The 23,723-nt window shown below is 43.4% G+C and overlaps 1 protein-coding gene across 3 annotated transcripts in view; it reads right to left on the bottom strand.

Moving 5' to 3' along the window:
• Positions 1-23,723, bottom strand: part of STRN (striatin) — a 131,380-nt gene that overhangs the window by 64,163 nt on the left and 43,494 nt on the right. For all 3 annotated transcript variants that reach the window (XM_075596553.1, XM_075596555.1, XM_075596554.1), the window contains exons 2-3: positions 14,957-15,060; positions 7,810-7,883 (exon numbers count right to left, since the gene is read on the bottom strand). In XM_075596553.1, the coding sequence (XP_075452668.1) occupies positions 7,810-7,883; positions 14,957-15,060 (178 nt within the window). The remainder of the gene's footprint in view (positions 1-7,809; positions 7,884-14,956; positions 15,061-23,723) is intronic.

The following is a 23,723-nucleotide window of genomic DNA, read 5'->3' as shown; positions in this document are numbered from 1 at the left end:
TCATCCCAGTGTACATCCAGCCTCATCCCAGTGTACATCCAGCCTCATCCCAGTGTACATCCAGCCTCATCCCAGTGTACATCCATCCTCATCCCAGTGTACATCCAGCCTCATCCCAGTGTACATCCAGCCTCATCCCAGTGTACATCCAGCCTCATCCCAGTGTACATCCAGCCTCATCCCAGTGTACATCCAGCCTCATCCCAGTGTCCATCCAGCCTCATCCCAGTGTCCATCCAGCCTCATCCCAGTGTCCATCCATCCTCATCCCAGTGTACATCCATCCTCATCCCAGTGTACATCCAGCCTCATCCCAGTGTCCATCCATCCTCATCCCAGTGTACATCCATCCTCATCCCAGTGTACATCCAGCCTCATCCCAGTGTACATCCAGCCTCATCCCAGTGTACATCCATCCTCATCCCAGTGTACATCCAGCCTCATCCTAGTGTCCATCCAGCCTCATCCCAGTGTACATCCAGCCTCATCCCAGTGTCCATCCAGCCTCATCCCAGTGTACATCCATCCTCATCCCAGTGTACATCCAGCCTCATCCTAGTGTCCATCCAGCCTCATCCCAGTGTACATCCAGCCTCATCCCAGTGTCCATCCAGCCTCATCCCAGTGTACATCCAGCCTCATCCTAGTGTCCATCCAGCCTCATCCCAGTGTACATCCAGCCTCATCCCAGTGTACATCCATCCTCATCCCAGTGTCCATCCAGCCTCATCCCAGTGTACATCCAGCCTCATCCCAGTGTCCATCCAGCCTCATCCTAGTGTCCATCCAGCCTCATCCCAGTGTACATCCATCCTCATCCCAGTGTACATCCATCCTCATCCCAGTGTCCATCCATCCTCATCCCAGTGTCCATCCATCCTCATCCCAGTGTACATCCATCCTCATCCCAGTGTACATCCAGCCTCATCCCAGTGTCCATCCAGCCTCATCCCAGTGTACATCCATCCTCATCCCAGTGTACATCCATCCTCATCCCAGTGTCCATCCATCCTCATCCCAGTGTACATCCATCCTCATCCCAGTGTACATCCAGCCTCATCCCAGTGTCCATCCAGCCTCATCCCAGTGTACATCCATCCTCATCCCAGTGTACATCCAGCCTCATCCCAGTGTACATCCAGCCTCATCCCAGTGTACATCCATCCTCATCCCAGTGTACATCCAGCCTCATCCCAGTGTACATCCATCCTCATCCCAGTGTACATCCATCCTCATCCCAGTGTACATCCAGCCTCATCCCAGTGTCCATCCATCCTCATCCCAGTGTCCATCCATCCTCATCCCAGTGTACATCCATCCTCATCCCAGTGAACATCCAGCCTCATCCCAGTGTACATCCAGCCTCATCCCAGTGTCCATCCAGCCTCATCCCAGTGTCCATCCAGCCTCATCCCAGTGTCCATCCAGCCTCATCCTAGTGTCCATCCAGCCTCATCCCAGTGTCCATCCAGCCTCATCCCAGTGTACATCCAGCCTCATCCCAGTGTCCATCCAGCCTCATCCCAGTGTACATCCATCCTCATCCCAGTGTACATCCATCCTCATCCCAGTGTCCATCCATCCTCATCCCAGTGTCCATCCATCCTCATCCCAGTGTACATCCATCCTCATCCCAGTGTACATCCAGCCTCATCCCAGTGTCCATCCAGCCTCATCCCAGTGTACATCCATCCTCATCCCAGTGTACATCCATCCTCATCCCAGTGTACATCCAGCCTCATCCCAGTGTACATCCAGCCTCATCCCAGTGTACATCCATCCTCATCCCAGTGTACATCCATCCTCATCCCAGTGACCATCCAGCCTCATCCCAGTGTACATCCATCCTCATCCCAGTGTACATCCAGCCTCATCCCAGTGTCCATCCAGCCTCATCCCAGTGTACATCCATCCTCATCCCAGTGTACATCCATCCTCATCCCAGTGTACATCCATCCTCATCCCAGTGTACATCCAGCCTCATCCCAGTGTCCATCCAGCCTCATCCCAGTGTACATCCAGCCTCATCCCAGTGTACATCCATCCTCATCCCAGTGTACATCCATCCTCATCCCAGTGTCCATCCATCCTCATCCCAGTGTCCATCCAGCCTCATCCCAGTGTCCATCCAGCCTCATCCCAGTGTACATCCATCCTCATCCCAGTGTACATCCAGCCTCATCCCAGTGTACATCCATCCTCATCCCAGTGTACATCCATCCTCATCCCAGTGTCCATCCAGCCTCATCCCAGTGTACATCCAGCCTCATCCCAGTGTACATCCATCCTCATCCCAGTGTACATCCAGCCTCATCCCAGTGTACATCCATCCTCATCCCAGTGTACATCCATCCTCATCCCAGTGTACATCCAGCCTCATCCCAGTGTACATCCATCCTCATCCCAGTGTACATCCATCCTCATCCCAGTGTACATCCATCCTCATCCCAGTGTACATCCAGCCTCATCCCAGTGTACATCCATCCTCATCCCAGTGTCCATCCAGCCTCATCCCAGTGTACATCCATCCTCATCCCAGTGTACATCCATCCTCATCCCAGTGTACATCCATCCTCATCCCAGTGTACATCCAGCCTCATCCCAGTGTACATCCATCCTCATCCCAGTGTACATCCATCCTCATCCCAGTGTACATCCATCCTCATCCTAGTGTACATCCAGCCTCATCCCAGTGTACATCCAGCCTCATCCCAGTGTACATCCAGCCTCATCCCAGTGTACATCCAGCCTCATCCCAGTGTACATCCAGCCTCATCCCAGTGTCCATCCAGCCTCATCCCAGTGTCCATCCAGCCTCATCCCAGTGTCCATCCAGCCTCATCCTAGTGTCCATCCAGCCTCATCCCAGTGTCCATCCAGCCTCATCCCAGTGTCCATCCAGCCTCATCCCAGTGTCCATCCATCCTCATCCCAGTGTACATCCAGCCTCATCCCAGTGTACATCCAGCCTCATCCCAGTGTCCATCCAGCCTCATCCCAGTGTCCATCCAGCCTCATCCCAGTGTCCATCCAGCCTCATCCTAGTGTCCATCCAGCCTCATCCCAGTGTCCATCCAGCCTCATCCCAGTGTACATCCAGCCTCATCCCCGTGTCCATCCAGCCTCATCCCAGTGTACATCCAGCCTCATCCCAGTGTCCATCCATCCTCATCCTAGTGTACATCCAGCCTCATCCCAGTGTACATCCAGCCTCATCCCAGTGTACATCCAGCCTCATCCCAGTGTACATCCATCCTCATCCCAGTGTACATCCATCCTCATCCCAGTGTACATCCAGCCTCATCCCAGTGTACATCCATCCTCATCCCAGTGTACATCCATCCTCATCCCAGTGTACATCCAGCCTCATCCCAGTGTCCATCCAGCCTCATCCCAGTGTCCATCCAGCCTCATCCCAGTGTACATCCATCCTCATCCCAGTGTACATCCAGCCTCATCCCAGTGTACATCCAGCCTCATCCTAGTGTCCATCCAGCCTCATCCCAGTGTACATCCATCCTCATCCCAGTGTACATCCAGCCTCATCCCAGTGTCCATCCAGCCTCATCCTAGTGTCCATCCAGCCTCATCCCAGTGTACATCCAGCCTCATCCCAGTGTACATCCATCCTCATCCCAGTGTACATCCAGCCTCATCCCAGTGTACATCCATCCTCATCCCAGTGTCCATCCAGCCTCATCCCAGTGTACATCCATCCTCATCCCAGTGTACATCCAGCCTCATCCCAGTGTACATCCAGCCTCATCCCAGTGTACATCCATCCTCATCCCAGTGTACATCCAGCCTCATCCCAGTGTACATCCAGCCTCATCCCAGTGTACATCCATCCTCATCCCAGTGTACATCCATCCTCATCCCAGTGTACATCCAGCCTCATCCCAGTGTCCATCCAGCCTCATCCTAGTGTCCATCCAGCCTCATCCCAGTGTCCATCCATCCTCATCCCAGTGTACATCCATCCTCATCCCAGTGTCCATCCAGCCTCATCCCAGTGTCCATCCAGCCTCATCCCAGTGTACATCCATCCTCATCCCAGTGTACATCCAGCCTCATCCCAGTGTCCATCCAGCCTCATCCCAGTGTCCATCCAGCCTCATCCCAGTGTACATCCAGCCTCATCCCAGTGTCCATCCAGCCTCATCCCAGTGTACATCCAGCCTCATCCCAGTGTACATCCAGCCTCATCCCAGTGTACATCCAGCCTCATCCCAGTGTCCATCCAGCCTCATCCCAGTGTACATCCAGCCTCATCCCAGTGTACATCCAGCCTCATCCCAGTGTACATCCAGCCTCATCCCAGTGTACATCCAGCCTCATCCCAGTGTACATCCAGCCTCATCCCAGTGTACATCCATCCTCATCCCAGTGTCCATCCAGCCTCATCCCAGTGTACATCCAGCCTCATCCCAGTGTACATCCAGCCTCATCCCAGTGTACATCCAGCCTCATCCCAGTGTACATCCAGCCTCATCCCAGTGTACATCCAGCCTCATCCCAGTGTACATCCATCCTCATCCCAGTGTACATCCAGCCTCATCCCAGTGTACATCAAGAACAAGCTTTTGTCGTTGGGCGTTTGGATTTTTATGAGCAATGTCTCACCAAAAGGGAGGCAGTCACTTATGATGAGGCAGTCACTTATGATGAGGCAGTCACTTATGATGAGGCAGTCACTTATGATGAGGCAGTCACTTATGATGAGGCAGTCACTTATGATGAGGCAGTCACTTATGATGAGGCAGTCACTCATGCTTAACCAAAAAGCTCCATCTTATGGAGATTTGTGAAGATTATCAGCAATGTGTCTTTTGTTTATACTTCCTTTGCACCCACTCTCCTTTCAGGTCATCGTTCTTGGTTTGGTTTTCTCCATGTAATTATTTCTATAGCTGAAATCTCAGAATGCGCCGCATGGGACTAGGTTTAGAGTGCCAGTCAACAACACTTTTGGGGCGGGGTGCTGTACATACAACATCCATGACATACATTACCATCGTGTAAAAATTTAGAAAACAGTGTGGGGTGTTACAGCGGCCCCCCCAAAAACCTCTATCTCCAGCCCACATGTATACTGTATAACCTATTTCAGGCTTGGGGTGTCAAGTGAAATTGCTCAGTTACATAACACTTCCTTGGCAACTTGTAATCTTTTTCATAATTGAAAGGTGTGTTTAATAGGGGATGGGATTTAATTTGGTGCTGTTGCGTAGTCACAGCTAACAAAACAAATCAAGCATTATACCAGACAATGCTTTCTATTAGGAGCTAGTTAAGAGTTCTTTGTGAGACGGAGGGAACACGTCAGCATTGCTTTCATTCAAAATGCTGTTCAAGTAATTGCAACGTTATTGTATGCGGTAGGTATTGTGAAGTATTTGCCTTTCGCTGTGTGATTAAAAGCGTATACATACGTAATAAGGACAACCAAATATTCACATTAATTTTGGGGAATGTTTGTTTACCACAAGAAAAAAACCCAGAGAAACACCAATTTCCCAGAGGCCCGTCTTAAAAAAAAAAAAATCAAAACATTACGGGTGGTACAGCATGATATGTAGACATAGTAATGTATATTATTAAAATAAAACGCTTCGTACACCTTGGGTAGCATTGAAATATTGTATTTACATATTGTGTTTATATGGGTAATACAAGCAAGAATAGGATAATCAAAATTCTCCCTTCAACAAATCCCTCAAATCCTACCATGGTGACCTGAAATATAAAAACAAACAAGTACAAACCTTTTATAGCTTTTAAAGATTAGATTTAGAATGATACATTTGATTGTTAAAACCTATTTACATGCAATAACAAAAAAAGACGCATCACGATTATAGGATTTGTAAAAGGATTGCGTCACTTCACTAAATGACGATGTCATAATATCATGAGTTATGTATTTTAATCAATATGGTGCTTCAGGGGCTAATGTAGCAACAGTTTGGGCTTACAAATATAATATATTGGGTTTATGACAGGTCAAAACTTTTCTTTGGGCCTGTGCTGGTCTTAAAAGGACTTATTTGGGAGGGCCCATCACGGATGGCCCACTAAAAGTGACATGTGCTGTTTAGAAGGTCAAATGATAACCAGAAACTAAGCTGTCAGCCTCAAAGAAAACAAAACAGTTGTGAATAATTACTGCTGCACACCATCAGAGGGTATGCTTTAGTTGTAGGACTTAATTAAAAAAATGATAAAATGATAAAATATTGTGTGACGTCATCAACTGTACATACTAAGAGTTACATGTGTGTAATCGTGGCAAAGAGTGGCATGCAATGGGGCCAGACGTGAGGTCTAGCGGTTAATAAGGGAAAGATATCCATTTGTCGCTCAAATTTAGGGGAAAGACTGTCATGCTAAGGCTGCGGCCAGGCAGGGAACGGGCGCGCTGGTGCTCGTGTGCCCTGCCGGGCAATTCGTGGCCGGCTAGGTGCCCACTCGCCAGGGGGCGTGGCCACATCACAGAGCTGGTTCGACCTCATTGGGCGAACCGCTCACGTGACGCACTTCCGAGCGGCTCACGCTGGCCACACACATTGCCGCAATGTGTTTCATCGCGGCCAGCGTGAGCGCGGCTGCCCGCTCAGCACCACCCTGGACGAGGCCTTAGTCTTGTTGCGTCATGACCGCCTGGCTCGATTGATGTGACTTACGTGTCTAGGTACTAGAGAAGGGAAGTTATGAGTGCGTTTATTTACTGAGGCAAACCTTAAACGTTGTTTGGTAGAAGTTTTTTTACTCTGCCGTAAAACTGCCAATCTCGCAGTTGATTTACGGCAGGAGCAGGTAGGTTTATGTTGTTTCAATGGGGAAAACATTGTATATAAGACTTAGCAAGGTATTATGAAAATCAGATTACAACAGTGGTGTGTTTTGGATTAAACACAGGATTTCTCATCTTTCCTACGCCAGTGCTGACCTCTTTGTGGAAAATCCTGACATGGTAATGTATAGGGGTTTTGGTTTTGTTCTCTTATTTTAAGAAATTGTCCTGCATTTACTGTAATTGTATGTTCTTGTAATCCCTTTTCTGTAATCTAAGCACTCTATTTTTATATATATATTAAAACATTTAATAAGTGATGCTTTGGGGCTCTGAATGAACTGTTGCCCGCTCTGGAAGGAGTATCTACATTTTCTGACACATTTTGCTACAACAGATGTGTGTGTGTAGTTTTTCTATAATAGACAGGGACCTGAGACCCTGGCAGATATATTCATTTTACATATTTTATTTGCCTATTTAATTTGGTGGTAGCAGTGGATAGACATGATTACAATTTATTAAGGGGTTAATATTAACTAATTGAAAGTACCTTGCGCAGAAGAAAAGCGAGTTGGCTACAGTAGCAGTGTTTACTAACCCTGGTTGCATATCTCAGTTACGTGCTCACTTGTGTGCTGTCCATGACAGATGCTATAAGGGGACGGATTGCGGGGAGATATTGTTCATTTGAGGGACCTTTGCGATGGTAATAAGTAGGACAGCTTGCGAGCTGTGTCCCTTGTCCCGTATGCTGGTCACATGCTCACAGGTGTGCCGTATGTGACAGACGGTGTGAGTGAGAGGTCATCTTGTTACTAAATTTACAACACTACATTAATCCAGACTTCATTAGACATTGGCTGGGTGCGATGTATAACAATCTCCGGCTAACAAAATAGCACATTGTACTCTGTATATCACCACAGGTTTAATTCCAAAACCACGTCTCCTAATCCACTTCACACACACATTCTGATAAGAGTCCGACAGAATTTTTCAACGCAAGCACTTACCAGAATCATAATTTGGTGGCTTCACATCTCCCTGAATCAACTCCGTCCCATATTTCAACTTGTGATATTTTGATCTGAATAAAGGGAAGAAAAGATAAAAAAGAATTATTGGAGTTTTTATTGTTAGCTAACCTATTCATACCACGACTTAAAAGTAAAAATTGTGTTACAGGGATGAACCAATCTGTCTAGCTAACATGCTTTTATTTTTTAATGACTAAATCAGGAAGGGGTTCCCTTTTCCTGTCGTCCCCCCCCCACAGAGACATTGCTGCTATGCTACAAACAATTGCCATTGTGAAACGCCTTATCTCTTTAACCAGATTGTATTCCAATAAAGAGACTGACCCTCCTGTGGCCAGTATTAAAAAGGTACAGCTCGCCCCTGCATATTTATTTTGTTACATATTTCTTCCTCATAATGCACAATATGGGATCTGTTTTCACCTTTAGATTTCCCCCTGCTCCGGTCCTTTTTTTTAACGTTTATTTTATTCCCTTTCAAAGTGTAAACATAAAAAAAAAAAAAAAAAAAAATCAATATGGCTTGTAAGGCCCTCTCACTTGGTGCCATTAGAAGACCTTAAAGATCCTTATCAGAGATTAAAATATATATATTTTCCTGATCAGACAGAACTGTTGACGTCTACATGGAAAACAGCTCTGCGATGCCCGACTGTGTATTCTCATTTTCTCCAGTCAGTAGGAGTTGCCATGTAAACACCCTACTGGAGGCTGGGGGCCTTTAAAACAATTAACCAATCTCTTTTCTTTTTAAAGGGCATCAAATCGGGGTTCATATTTGATTTGGGGGGGGGAAGGTGGTGGGAGAGGAGACTTTTAACTAATGATTGTAACATATGTAATGGGTCCAGTGTGGGTGATTTGTCTCCTAAAAATGGATTGGATGTATTTATAGTATTATTTCCATGGCAATGAATTGCTTTATAGTGTTTACATGACTTTCAATCCATTGGTTTTGTGATAAAACGACGTGTGTATTTTTAATAAGCTTAAGGCAGCAAAAGGTGAAAAGTCCTAAATGATTTATAGATTTATAATAAATAAATAAATCAGTTATTTAGTAATAGATAATACTGTCTGCATTTCCAATTTTTTTTTTTTTTTTTTAATCACAATGCCATTTTGATTTATATTTTTTAACGTACCGATTATCCTTTGGTTGCAAACTCCTGACATGGTAACTGCGATTAAATTGCCACCGGCGCCCCGCCGCCAGAACTACTCACCGCTGGTCGTCTTGCTGCCATCAGCCATCTTTAAATGTCCTTCCGATCCCTGATCCGACTGCATTTATTTGCACGCCCGTGAGCACGCACCAGCAGGACACCCGTGGGAAATTGTATAATGCGTCCCTGATGTTGGCGGCCACGCCGAGTGCCCTGCTGGCACGCTGATAAATGGAGTCGGAGTGGTGGCCACACTCACAAATAGTTGGACTGGCGGCCGCGTGAGGTGCCCTACGCCTGGGGAAATCCGAGGACATTTAACGATGGCGGAAGGCAGCAAGGTGACAGGCAATGGAGCAATGGTGGCTATTTTGACGCCGCCAAACGTCCCATTTCACTACAGCAACCATTTATAAAGTCATATACATCTTTTGAAACAGGCTCTGACACACCTTTTCAAGCTCTGGCCTTTAGCAACAAAGTATCGCAATTAGATCGCAATTTCAATAAAGATTTAAATCAGGGGTGGGGATGTAACTAAATAAAAATAAAAAACAAAATAATAATTTCAAATAAGCATCTCTATATAGGAAAAAAAATACTAGCAATAATAAATATGCAGTAAACATTTTGGTTGAAAGCTTTACAAATTATGTAAACTAATGTTCTCAGAAAAATATTTGTGTACGTGGAAAGTACTTATGTTTTTAACTTATTCCCATCATTCACAGGCCTCTTGAGAAATTCATGCAGTTATGGGATTAAAAAAATAAATAAAAAAATAGCTGCATTACTGGAAAATATGATACAAATATATTGTAGTCTCCATAGCGGTTTGACAGAACGTTTTAAGCATCGATAAACCTGCACAGCAAAGTAAATGGCACCAACAGAAATGTAATTTAGTAGCAAAAAACACTAAGTAAGCAAAGCCGTGTTTCCCACTTCAGATGAATGCAGATAGGTGGTGGAAAACCCATCACTGATATCACATGGAGGCCCCGTAAAATCCAAGGATGCCAAGGGTCATTCCTGTGATGCAGCGGTCACTTCCTTTGTGCCTTGTACCGAAGCAGTGAGTTTTGAAGGGGTAGGCAAGGATGGAGCTCCGCAATGGATCCAATTTACATTTCCGAATCTTATTAAAACAAAATTAAAAGCTATGAGTTTAGTATTAGATCTAGTCAATCCTGAACTACTACATTTGTAACACTTTTTGCCATTTTGGACTATGGCAATCACACATTAAATTAAACCCTACCCTTTCGCTGCTATTATACTATTTTATGTGCAGCTCACATCTTCACCCCTTCTAGGTTCACCATAAGAAACTAAAGTGTGATGTTTGATAGACTTTAATTAGCATCACAATCCAGTTTAATGAGGAATGTGAAGTCCATGAAAACACTCAATGCGAAAAGATTTCTTTAAATAAAGTATAATATATTTGTATTTCAAGGAAAGAAAGATGCTTTATTTGTTCCACAACCAATATAGCTCAAACTTTACGCTAGTTCTCTTTCATAGCATAGGTTCTGGTAGCCGCTTTAATCCAGTTGCAATTGTGCAAAAATAAGTGCGTACTTCCAAAATAGATAGCTTTTTTTATTTGAACAGAGTATTTTTTAAGATAAGGTTCTAAAAGCAATTTTATCGTTTTCAGCACAAGCAGCATTGGTCTGCAAATTATTTTTACCAAATAAAAGCAGTGCTGATAAAGATCAAGAATAGGAGAGGGGTCGGTTAACCAAAAATACTTGGTTTAAAAATTATTCTTTTTAAATTAAGCTTTAAAAAAAAAAAAATTCAATCTGATCATACAAAATCCCGCAAACCAAGTACTGTAATTGTATTCAGCACGCCCCAAATAGAAAAGAAAGTGTACATTTCTCTTATGGGACAAAACGCTGAATACATTTTTATATCAGCTGTATTTCTTTGCAATTAACAGAACATATTCGGAATCCATTTATAAAGACTCAATGAACATGCTTTGCATGATTGAAGTAAAGGCCATTTCAATTCCATAGCCAACACAGTTGAATTTTTCAGTCCGACTTAAAGCTTACCAACTTTCCTACTACCATGAAAACCAGTACATATCTGCAATTAGAAAACAATTAGCCTGTGAATGGCGATTCTGTCATTTCACAAGATGAATTAAGCAATGCAGTATGCCACTTGTGGAACATCTGTCATAGTCACAATGGTAAAATCAAGAGGGCTTGTGGCTCATATTCTTACAGCTGCTGTAATCAGTTGGAATTAACCATCTATGCAGCAGTTGACAAGTTTTTTTTCCATGTTGGGGGGGGGGGGGGGAGAAGTGATTTGCCTTCATTTTAAATCTGTTTACAATGCACCTTCCTTCAAGCAATGAAAATTACAGCAACACTGTTTTTTTTAACAATCTGTACTACATACAAATTTTGCTAAGGCATGTGATATCCAATGTCTACTAAGAGCTGTTGCCTATAGGAAGGATCAGTATAGAAAAAAAGAAAAAAAAGAAAGAAAAACCACATCCTTCCCACCCAAAAAATACTTTGCTGGTATTTCGGCTTTCAGCAAATTTAAGCTACATTTCCTCCAATGGGAACAGAGATTATTGTGTTAGAGAGGGGAGTTGAATTCTCAACCTCTCAGAAGTGTTTCTTTAATGTGAAAGGGGTGTACACCAATCTGATTATACAATTGGTGAGACAAACAATGGGGGAAAGAGGGAAACAAAGCTCCATTAACTGGTATCAGAGCTCGACCAGCCCTAAATACCATTCAAGTCAAATGGCAGGTAACATGGTATTAAATCCACTCCAATATGAACAAAGAGTGGGTAACCATGTTGGTCCTTTCTTTCATGTAGTATGAAAGGAGGGAGAGGGAGTAGGTGTATGATACCTTTTAATGGACCAACAAGTAGTTGAAATGTTACATGCTTTTGGACCTGTAAGGGTCCTTCATCAAGCAGGTGAGAAATTACCGTTCAGAAGGTTAAAATAAGTGTGCTTGTCAGAAAACCACCGACCTCTCGGTCATAAACATAGAGCAAAGGTTAGTGTCCGCTGGCGCGTTAAATGCGCGGGTGCCATAACCTTGACTACATATGTCAATTCAGTTTGGCCCCAAGTGGCACAGTACCTAAGGCACTATACATTTCAGCTCCTCTATGTATCGTCTAAGCTTTAAGACACGCCTCCAGAACACACTTTCTGCACTATCCTTTGAACATCTGAAAATATTCAGCGCTCTGCCTTTAACTACATTCATACAGTACAAAACGTCATGACCAAATTGTATGCTACTTGACATGGAATAGAATTCCGAAAGAAAGAAAGAAAGTTGGAGGATTAAATGTCCCGTGGCATAGGAGCCAATAGGGAAGCCTCATCAGATGCAGCTTCCTCTTGGACCATGTGACACAGGGGTTTTAAACCTTCATGAAGAACTCGCAGCACAGGAGGTAAGTATCTCGGGCAGCAGCGGGTTCCCTTGAGCTGAAATGAATGCGGCTCAGCTCCGGAGACCCCATGCTTTCCACCTATGGTTTTCATTTTTACATTGAATGCTAATTGAAAACAAAAAAAACTAAATTCAGGGTGTTTGTATTTAAAAACCTACAATATGTCCTCTCAATCTAGAACAGCAAAGTGGGGGGATGGATTTGTTTGGGGGGGGGGCGCGGGCGGTTGCTGATGCCCTGCTCTCATCCTTGAGGCGTTTAAATGAAATGCCGGGGAATTGCGTGAGGCTTCTGCAACTCGCTTACCAAGATTCTGCAGAGCTGGTAAGACGCATTGCTATGGCAACACGGCGTCAAATGACGCTGCGGTGTCATGCGAAGTGACGTTACACGCCGGTCTCCATGGCAACGGGGTTACGTGACGTCACACCGCCAAACAAGGTGAGGGGGGCACCAAAGTGAGGGGGAGCAGGCAGGGGGGTGCTGCTCAAAAAGTTTGCGCTCCCCTGATCTAGAAGGCCGAAACAGGATTCCAACAAAACAATGCAGTAGCACTGAATAATACAGGTTATGGAGACATAAACATTGAACTAAAAAAAAAAGAAAAAAAAGGAAGATGGAAGAGTGAATGTTAAAGTGATATAGAACAATGTGTTATCACAAGCACTTGTAAAAATGTGTCCATCAAATTCAACCAATGATAAATTTAGACAACACTTATCCTATATTTGAAACGACAGTATTTTGATCCAGAGAAAAGCAAATCAAAAAACTCAAGTGAAATATCATCCTATGATGTCTCATGTCATGGGGGGGGGGGGGATTAAATGTCTCCCCGACTCCAGCAATGGAAATCGGATTTCATTGTGGATCAACATCCTTCCCATGCTTACTTATTTGGTATATCCCTGTGTACCATTCTTTCTAAAAAGATGCCCAACCTTTTTCTGAAGATATCTATTCTATCTGCCATCACAGTCTCCATGGTTAATGAATTCCACATTTGAACTGGCCTTACTGTAAAGAGCCCTTTCCGTTGTTGCTTGTGAAATTTCCTCCAGCGTTCAAGGAGCAATCCATTTATTTTTTAAATGCAGGATTGAATCAGGGGATCTCCGGAGCTGAACCATATTTGATCTCCGTGGACCCCCCACTATAAGAGATACTTCCCTCCTTAGGGGGTGCCGGTATCTCTGCAGTTTAAAGGTCCTGTGTCACATTGGCCAATAGGAAGCGGCACCAGGTGACGTCACAGCTTCCTATTGGCACGCAGCGCAAACGAGCACTGAAAAGCAGCCATAAAGTGAACCTTGAAAGGACGTATCTCCAGAAGCAGGGGGTCCCCGGGACTGAAGTCAATGGGGTTCAGCTCCGAAGACACCCTGTATAAAAAAATTAACTAACAAAAACCAGCATGTACTGCCGCTGAGGAATAAACCGGTGTCCTTTGTACGGCCATTGGGATGATTAGTTCTTTTGAAAGCTCCTTGTATTGTCCCTGACTATTTGTATAGTTATCATATCCCCTCTTAAACGCCAAAATCAAATTTGGCTGACCCCTCCTTATAAAGCAGATTTTCCCATCCCCTTTATTAATTTGGTGGCTCGTCTCTGCACTTTTTCTAGCTACAAAAAAAATAATAATAAAAAAAAAAATATATTTTATGGAGTGGTGTCCAAAACTGTACTCCATATTCATGGTGTGGCCTTACTAATGCTTTATAGAGCATAAGTATGCTTATTTCCCTTCCATCCGTAACCCGTTTAACTTAAGGTAAGATCTTATTTGCCTCTGCAGTTACTGCCTGACATTGGGCACTAATCAGCATCTCGCCAGTAACATGCATAACTTGAAGTAAAAAATAAAATAAAATCAAATACCAAGTGCTCTGTTTGTATTTACATTCATGTAGAATCCCCATAAGTGTGATGTGAGCTTCCCCGTGTAAAACATGCAGCAAAGAAATACAGAAAACGGACAGGCCAAGATATCTATACATACACTGTTGATTTCTAATTTTTAAAATAATTGATATTTTCCTTGCTACTTAAAGTGCCATTCCCTCTTGGCTTGTTTTTATTTTTCTGGGAAACAGGGCATCTCCAGAGCTTAACCACGTTGATTTCAGCTTCGGGGACCTATGGCTTCCTGAGATATTTACATCTGAAACAGCTACCCGTCCCAGCTGGGCAAAGAAAATGGCTATTTAAAAAGGTCCTGCGGGCCAATAGGAGGCCACGTTGTCATCCCTTGCGGCTTCTTCCTGGCCCCGTGATGCAGGACCTTTAAAAACAGGACTGAGATACCTGCATCAGCTGCAGGTCCTCAGGGGGTCCCCGGAGCGGACTTTAATGCGGTTCAGCTCCGGAGCAGCCCCCTGCTTAAAACTTAGCGGGAATATGCATTTTTATTTTTGAAGATTGCACCTTAGAATGAAAACCTATGGTGTTAACAAGGTTACTCAAGGTCACTCACAGACATGTGAAATTCACTTACCTTTCCTGCTTTAGAGCATATTCCAACATTTTTATTCTTCTGACTAGATCCTTCTTTAAATTCTCTTGTCCTTTCCTTTCACCTTGCAGGAAGGCGATCTGAGCCTACAGTAGGAACACAAAAAAAAATACACTTAAGAAAAGAACACAACAATCAAAGAGTTAAGGATTATAAATAACTTGTCATTGGAATAGAAGAAGCACAGTGGTTTCCAATCTTACCATGACTATAGGACACCAAAAAAAAAAAAATATTGTGACTGGAACCAAGCATTGCTTCGGTACATAAAAATGTAACTTAAATAGGGCTTATATTTTTAAGCCAACAATTTTGTACATTGCTATAGAATTTATATTAGAGCACCACATTTATAGAACATTCAAGATAGAAATTAAAAATAAAACTATTTTGTCTTGGAGTAAAGATATACCTCATTTTTTTTTTTTTTTTAACATTTAATTTCTGGTGAACTCCAATTGCAATGTGTTTCTAATGGTATTTTTAATTTCTGTGCTCCGTGCACTCTATTCCTATTGCTTCACGAGGATCACGGGAGGATCCTCCATTGGGTTGAGCCGCAACAAAAGTCTGGCTAGTATTGTACCATTTGTTTTTATATCAAATGTTTTTATTGGCAGACATCATCTAGGATAGCGCCCCAGATATCTTCCACCAAACTCCACAGAATAAGTAGAAAACCACTCCACTACAATTACAAAAAGCAGATATCTGTATATAGATAATGCGTAAAATCTTGTTTCAGTGCTCAAGAGTTCAAAAACGTGTCCAGTGCTCATTAGGTTTTTATGACGTCACGACGTTGACGGCGAGTTAGCACGGATGGGAGCTCCATGACGAACGGCTCGTATCTTGGTTTATTGTTCATTATTCACTTCCTCTCTGCATTTCCATATGGAACCGCGGGGTTATGGCCGATATGATGGGGGCCGCTATATCCTCCTAGATATTTACTTAGACATTTTCAGAGAAGATAGATATGACATGGCAAACGGTGGGGCAGGACTAGGGAGAGATTTGCTGCTCATATCGTCCCAACGATCATGATTTCTGACTAGAGCGTCTGATTTGATACTGGCTAAACTTTATAGTTATATAACAGATATACCTCCGATTGCAGGGAACAACTATATAGATGCATTTATGCCAACAGGGGGTGCGATTTATATCGGAATACAGATCGTCGTAGAGAGTGGGATCTGCGCATATACAACATGCAGGAATTGATACACCCACTAGGGTTACTATATAGCTGCATGTTAGATATACTCTCATATATGATAAGTGTACATATACCTCTGTACTAACTGTGGTTGAATCCACCATTATATAGCCTGAAAAGTATAGATTTGCGCACCTCAGCGTAGTGATCCGTTTCTTATGACACCAGCGATTCACAGGTATGTAGCTATATGGAAATAGACGTATAGGACCCATACTCTGGGTGGCCCAATCAACTTTAGGTACTACTCTAATATAGGTTGAAATATACTTGTAAGAAGACATGTTTTCAGCCTGTGGAGCATATGATTTACGCCCCTCATACTAGCCAGATAGCTACCTCCCCACTAGTTTAATATTAATATTTCTGCGTTATCACTGTATACAATATCCACTATTATTGTTGATGTAGAAGTATTTTATATGTAATAAATCTTTTTTTATTTTTTACACATAGTTCCTAGAGGCTACTTTTCAGGTGTTTCCCCAGTAGATTTTCTATTGATCTATATTCATCTGTGACAGCCATATTGTTATCTCTAGACAGATATTAGTCTATTTATATTTCCTCATCTTCAAAGACTGCAGTAAATTAGGGATCTTTTGCCCCCCTGCTAGGGATCGATACTGCGAGTGTTCATGTAGTCATACAACAAAACAGAGCCCTGAAAACACAGTTGTTTTCTATGATGCAGGTTTTCAAAGGAGCAGTTATATATGGGGTAATTAGGAGTTATTGGAAGCAGTTATATGGAGTAATAGATGTTATAGGGAGGGGTTATATTGGGCAATAGGAGTTATAGGGTTTGTATTATGTTGCCTACCCCTGCTTCAGATTAATGAAATACAGTAAGGCAAGTTAAATGGATTGAGACCTAACTGCTCTTCATTTCATCATTTAATTATTTCACGCTACAATACAGATATATGAAATATTCCTCAAATGTGGCTATTCCAAATAAAATCATTTTAACAAAGCATATTACTTCGATCGCACATTTAGATATTTGTGTTTTCTTTGTCTGATATCAAAATGTAAATCTCATTCAATGTTATAACTACAATGTGAAACAATGGCTTACGTCAAAGTCGAAGATGTAAAAGTAAAAGCCAATTTATTACATGGTACTGAAGGAGGATAGAGAATCCCTATTAAAAGGACAAGTTAAAAATAAGCACACAGACACCACAATATGCTTTAACACGTGTATGTTAAAAAGATTATTTTTAGATACACTAGCTGGTGATGAAAACCAGACGCTCAAAATGCAACATGTTCCTTTCAATTACTACTGTAAGTTCACACCAGTTATCTTTAAAGTATATACTGTATTCAACTAGGTTTGATACCAATGGGCCCTATGCTGTCTTCCAGGGTATAGTGTTTAAGGGATAGCATTTCCCCAAGTGTATGATTTCCTGCACTGCTATAAGCCACCATCTGCTGTGAATGTTGCCTCCGAGGGGTTAGTGGTCACTTGTAAGGCACCAATAACAAAATGAATAAAACATATTACAAGATGAGAAATGCTGAAAAGATGCACCAATGTAAAATTACTTCACTGCAATGAAGCACGCATAACAAAATTAGAATCCAACAAGTAACACCATCCTACTCTGATTCTCACTTCTCTAGAATAAATTGACAGTAACATTTGGCATTTCAATAATAAAAAATAATCTTCACTATTGTGATGTTTGTATTCAACCCTAAAAAGGTGCAGCTTCTAAAAGGAGCAGCTTCTAAAAGGAGCACTATAGCCCAGAACTATAAAAGCATGTTTTAATAGGTCTTTGTATGTCTTTCAGCGGCTAATTTAAATGAGCAGATCCTTCTGCTCCCATCCGTCTTTAAAATGTTTTTTTTTTTTACATGTATAGGAAGCAGGGGGTCTCCAGAGATAAACCTCATACATTTCTCCTCCAGGGACCCTCTGCTTCTGTGCGTCACGCAGCAAAGAGCAAGCTGCAACGTCATTGGCCTGTATAATGCAGGGGGGGGGGGGGGAGGACGGGGGAGTTTAAATCTCCATGAAGTACCAGCAGCACCTCATCATGTAAGTATCTCAGGAAGCAGGGGGTTCCACGGAGCTGAAATTAATGTGGTTCAGTTCTGGAGTCCTCCTGCTTCCTATACATGTAAATTAAAAATTAAAATGAAAAGTGGGGTGTCTGGGAGAAACTGCTCATTTAAAAGGCACAGTCGATCCAGTGACATTTACAGGGTTAAATATGGGTAACCAACAGTCTGTAGTTACTATGTAAACAATTTTAACAAAAGGTCAAACTCTATTGGCATATATGTTGTTCAAAAAACAAACAGTTTTAAACACATACATGAAGAAATAGGTTTTTCAACCAACTAAATGGTAAAACAAACTTCCATAATAAAAGTGGTGCATAGGGGGAAAATAATGAACTACGGGTGTGGAGTCAATTTGTATCAGAGTGCAGAGTGCAATCTACTGACACCTAACTGAAATACTCTTTGCCAAATCAATTTGGCTTGGGATCATTGAGTAAAATAATCCAAAATACGTGTAACTCGGGAATATAGCATCTAGATGTGCTCATAAGCAGTGTCAGTTATTCTAGATCAGGGGTGGGCAACCAATTTTTCAATGTAGCCACAGGTGTGGCGAATTAGATGTGAAAATAGCCACACCGTGTAAGAATTGAGGTATTAAGTTGCGCATGCGAAAATTTAAAACACACACTGTTTTATTGAAAACATGAACACTTTGACTACTCAGTAACAACTGCGTCAGGCGCAAATGATGAAAACACACACACACACACACACACACACACACACACACACACACACACACACACAGTCGGTGGGGTGGTATGTTATTTATATATTCTCGGTTCCCCCCCCACCCCCCTCATCTCATTCCCTCCCAAATCCATGATCAGGGGCACAGACAGGACGTGACTGGGTACAAAACAAAGATACAAGCAACCATTGCCAGCTGCCCGCACGCAGCCACACACACACGCCCAGCCAGCCAGCCACACACACACAGCCAGCCAGCCACACACACGCACCCAGCCACACATACACACACACACCCAGCCACACATACACACACACACCCAGCCACACATACACACACACACACCCAGCCACACATACACACACACACACACACACACACACACACACACACAGCCACACACCCAGCCCTTCATTTCCCATCAGCACCCTTCATCTCCAGCCTTAATCTCTCCACTGCACCCTTCATCTCCCCCCTGCACCCTTCATCCCCCCTCAGCACCCTTCATCCACCCAGCACCCTTGAAAGCACCCCCCCCCCGTCCCCCACCAATGCCTACCAGATCGCGGAGGCAGCAGCGGTGGCGAGCGGGAAGTGGTGGCAAGCGGACGGGGGGCAGTGGTGGCGGGCGGCCGTCAGCGCGTCACGCTGGAGCGTGCTCGGGGGGGGGGATAGCGCGTAATAGAGCGGCCTCGCAGGGGAGGGAGCGCGCGTGTTACGCGCCTGCTGGAGCGGGCTGGGGTGTTGGAGGGAGAGGAGCGCGTCACACCGCTGGAGCGCGCTCCTTACCACGGAAGGGGAAAGGGGAAATAACCACAAATGTGGTGAGCTTCGGAAATCACTTGTAACCCACTTGGATATACAATTGGCAGGGAGAAATAATCACAGATAGTTTTAACGTACTCCGTGTGAACATCAATGCTCATCAGTCAGCACATATTACACTGAGGTTTTAACATAACTCTAAAACACTTACAAGGAATGTCAATCAAGTGTCTTGTTACATCCGAGGCCGCGGCCCCTGTGTTCACTGTAGCAGCGCGCCTGGTGCGGGGGCGGCGCGTGCACAGCGCTTCACCGCGATCTGGGACAAGATTGCAGAGTTTGTGATGAGGTGGCGTGGCTGGGTTTTCCAGAGACGTGGCCATGATCTCACGCGGCTGGTTCAGCATATACGGGGGTGTTGGAATGAACTAGACCTATTTGGACTGCTTCTAAAGTCAATACGATCCTTGTTGGTATTTAATTCTATATACCTGGATCCCCAAAGGCAACTTTTTGTGATTGGCAAAGACAATTTCTGTGCTGGAAATGTCAAATGATTTCAACTATTGGTCAATTCCGTTTAGAGGCAAGATGAATAGATGAACCTCTCATTGAGAACTAGAGGGGATAATGTTTGTAACTTGAAAATCCACCTGCATTCACGTTGCAGGAGATGTCGGTCTCGATCTCCCTTACGGGGTCCAAGAGTGACATGCTCAATACCTATGAAATGCAGACATCCTGGGTCACTATTATGTGCCTCTCTATGTTGTGTCTTGCTATGGGAGAATCCAATGCATTCCTAACTGATCCTATGTGTTCCAGGACTCTGACAGCTCTATGCGTTTTTACCAACATAGAGCTTTCCACAGTCGCAGTTGACAACATAGATGACCCCTCTTGTCAAACAGTTTACAAAGTCTTTAATTTGGAATCCCTGAGTGTTTAGAATTCCTAAAAGGTTTCGATGGGGCAATATGGGTACATGCAGCTTCCACATGGATAGGATCCTACCAGTTTATTTCCAAGCCATGTTCTTTTTCAAACACTTTGATAGTGACTGTGCACTATCATATCTTTGATGTTTTTTGACCTTCTGCTAGTCGTACTTGGTACCGACTTTAAAACCTGTGAAAGGTCTTGGTCTTCAGTCAACAGATACCAATGTTTAGTTAGAATCCTAAATATGTCTCCCCATTGACTATTGTAAGTCCCTACAAATCTTATTGTTTCTTGATCCTGGTCGGTTCTCTTTCTATTTGTAGATAATAAGCTTGCTCTTGTAGTGTTACGTGCCCTTTTATATGCTTTATCCACAGAGACCTTACTACGTCCCTGTTCGCAAAATCGATCCTCTCTGTTGCTTGAGTATTGAAATCCGCTACTGTCTAACAATTGCGCCTAAGGCGTAGATATTGCCCAGTTGGAATGTTCTTAAGGTGAGCGGGTGATGGCTGTCTGCTCTTAGTAGATTGTTCATTGATGTGGGTTTCCTAAATATGGTTGTCTCAAGATAACCATCACTTTTTTTCTTGATTGTTATATCTAGGAAGTTGATCTGATCAGATTCAATTTGAATGGTGCGTTTCAAATGTCGATTGACATTCAAGATGTCTATAAATTCCTGTAATTTCTTTGCGGTTCCCTTCCATAGTATCATAATGTCGTCAATATAACAGAATCATAAATCTATCAGGTCCATATATTAACTCAAGGCATCGCCGAAGACCACCGTCTCCTCCCGCCAGCCTAGATAGAGATTGGCGTAGGTGGGAGCACAGATGGTCCCCATGGCGGTGCCTTGGATCTGATGGTAGTATCTACCGTCAAAAAGGAAGTAGTTCCTCGTCAAGGTGAAATCCAACAGTTTAAGAACAAATCTATTAGTGTTCCAATAGTGTTCTCAATCAATCATAATATCTTCAAGTTTGAGTAATAGATCTTTAGTGTCTTAAAGATGAGAAAAATATGTAATTTATTGTTAAGCAGCATTTATTTAAATGGATCTCTGTATATAAATGATGCCAGAAACATTTGTCTTTATTGCTGTAATGGCTCATGATAAACATAGTTGTGTATTAATCACTATTATCATCTGACAAACAACTGATGTGATAATACACACAACACCAACAGAAATGTTCCACAGCCTTGCTTTTAAGAGTATACAGTAATATAACAATATTTTTATTAAAGTATGAGTTTTTAGTGATTGCAATTAATTAAACAATGCCAGCAAGGGTATAAAGCTCCGTCTGCTACACGTCACCAACAGAAACCTGACAAAGCAAAGTTCATTGTTGGGACCTGGAGATTTCTGTCCATCAAGGGCCACCGTATCCTTGCGATCACTCAGGCTGCAGTCCTGCCGACCGGACATGGAAGCAACTGCACTGGAGACTGTTTGTTGATGACTCTGGACGTACACCAATGTGTGACATCAGATGATAGTGACGAGCCATCCACGGGTGAAAAGGAGGCACAAAGTGTCTAAAGAGATATCCTATGTGAGTTAGTCTCACACACGGCCGGTCGAGTACTTTATATATATATATATTTATTCCATCCCCTTTCACAGCATACTGTTACCATTATCTGACAAGAAAGTACCACCACTCATAAGTGTTATGTTCATTTTTGCACGCGTTCATCGCCACTTACATCTTATGTCTGACGAGGATCAAGGGAAGATCCTTTTTGATTGAGCAACAGCACTTTAAGGGCCAGTATTATTACCACCATTTGGTTTTATCTGTGCTTTTTTACGATTGTCCATTTATCTGAGGGATCGCCACAGTCACCTTCGATATACAATATGGAGTTATATAGGGAACAGCATACCTATTGACCATGGATTCCTGATTTTCGTGTATGCAACACTTTCTGCTCTAAATCCTTGTAATTGCTCTTCATTACTTTTTTCAAGACTACTTTTGTATGCTAAATTAAACAGTCTACTTTGTCATCTATAAATACTCTATAGCCTGTCTGTAATTGGTATGCTAAATTGAACAATCTCTCCAGTGTGTTAATCAGATGGGTGTATAGCTTCCTATAAGTGGGCATAAAAATTAGACTGGGCCTAAAAATTAAGATTACTACTGGCGACGGCAATGCGACGGGTTGCAATGTCCTGTGTATAAGTGACATGGAAGTTTTCTGGAGTTGAACCGAGTTGGACAGGAGGACATCTATAAAAGACTCAAGAAGACCGTACTCTTCCATCAACATTCAAAAATTGTTTATGGCTCACATCTTGCTCTTTACGCTTATCCCATCGTCATTTTCAGTGCCCAGCCTACACCCACCTCTCAACACTAAACTAGCACTACTACCACTGTGATACCTCCTCTACTATTTAGATTTGCTCCAACTTAACTTCTTTCCACCACTCATTATTCCTAACTCCATTCATGGCTATAGCTCTCCTTCCTTCTCCACCCCGGCTGTCCAATAGGAACGCTCCTGCATCCCCGGCTCACACAGGCATCAGCTGTGTGCTCTGTTCGTGCTGCTCCCGCCGAATGAACAAGACCTTCAGCTGCTGCCCAGACACCAGGACATCTGCTGCTGGTCCCAGATGTCGCCGCGGTCTTCCTCACCGGTCTTCAGTCCCTGCAGGTAAGTGCCGTCCAGGGAACCGGGTACCCGTTACAACACTACTCTGCCCTATCCTCCTCTCGATCTACATGCCCCTCTTTCTCTCCTCCACCAATACTGATGGCAGAATTATCATACACCCAGTATAACTACCACACTGCCTAGGTGTCACATTTGACCACTCACAATGCAGATAAAACCTGTCGTTATTTTTCTCTGTAACATTGCAAATATACACCTTTTCTTCTATCACTCTTCTAAAAAAAACTCTTACGATAGTTGAGAATGGAGAGAATTAAGCTATATGTTACTTTCTACTGTCCGGCCTTCATGCTTCCCACCTGTCTCCCCAGCAAATCAATCCTAAACGCTGCTGCTACTTT

The sequence above is a fragment of the Ascaphus truei genome, chromosome 4, assembly GCF_040206685.1.
Source record: "Ascaphus truei isolate aAscTru1 chromosome 4, aAscTru1.hap1, whole genome shotgun sequence".
Taxonomy (NCBI): Eukaryota; Metazoa; Chordata; class Amphibia; order Anura; family Ascaphidae; genus Ascaphus; species Ascaphus truei.
Note: the sequence above shows the minus strand (reverse complement) of the source record. Positions and strands in the feature narration are given on the sequence as shown.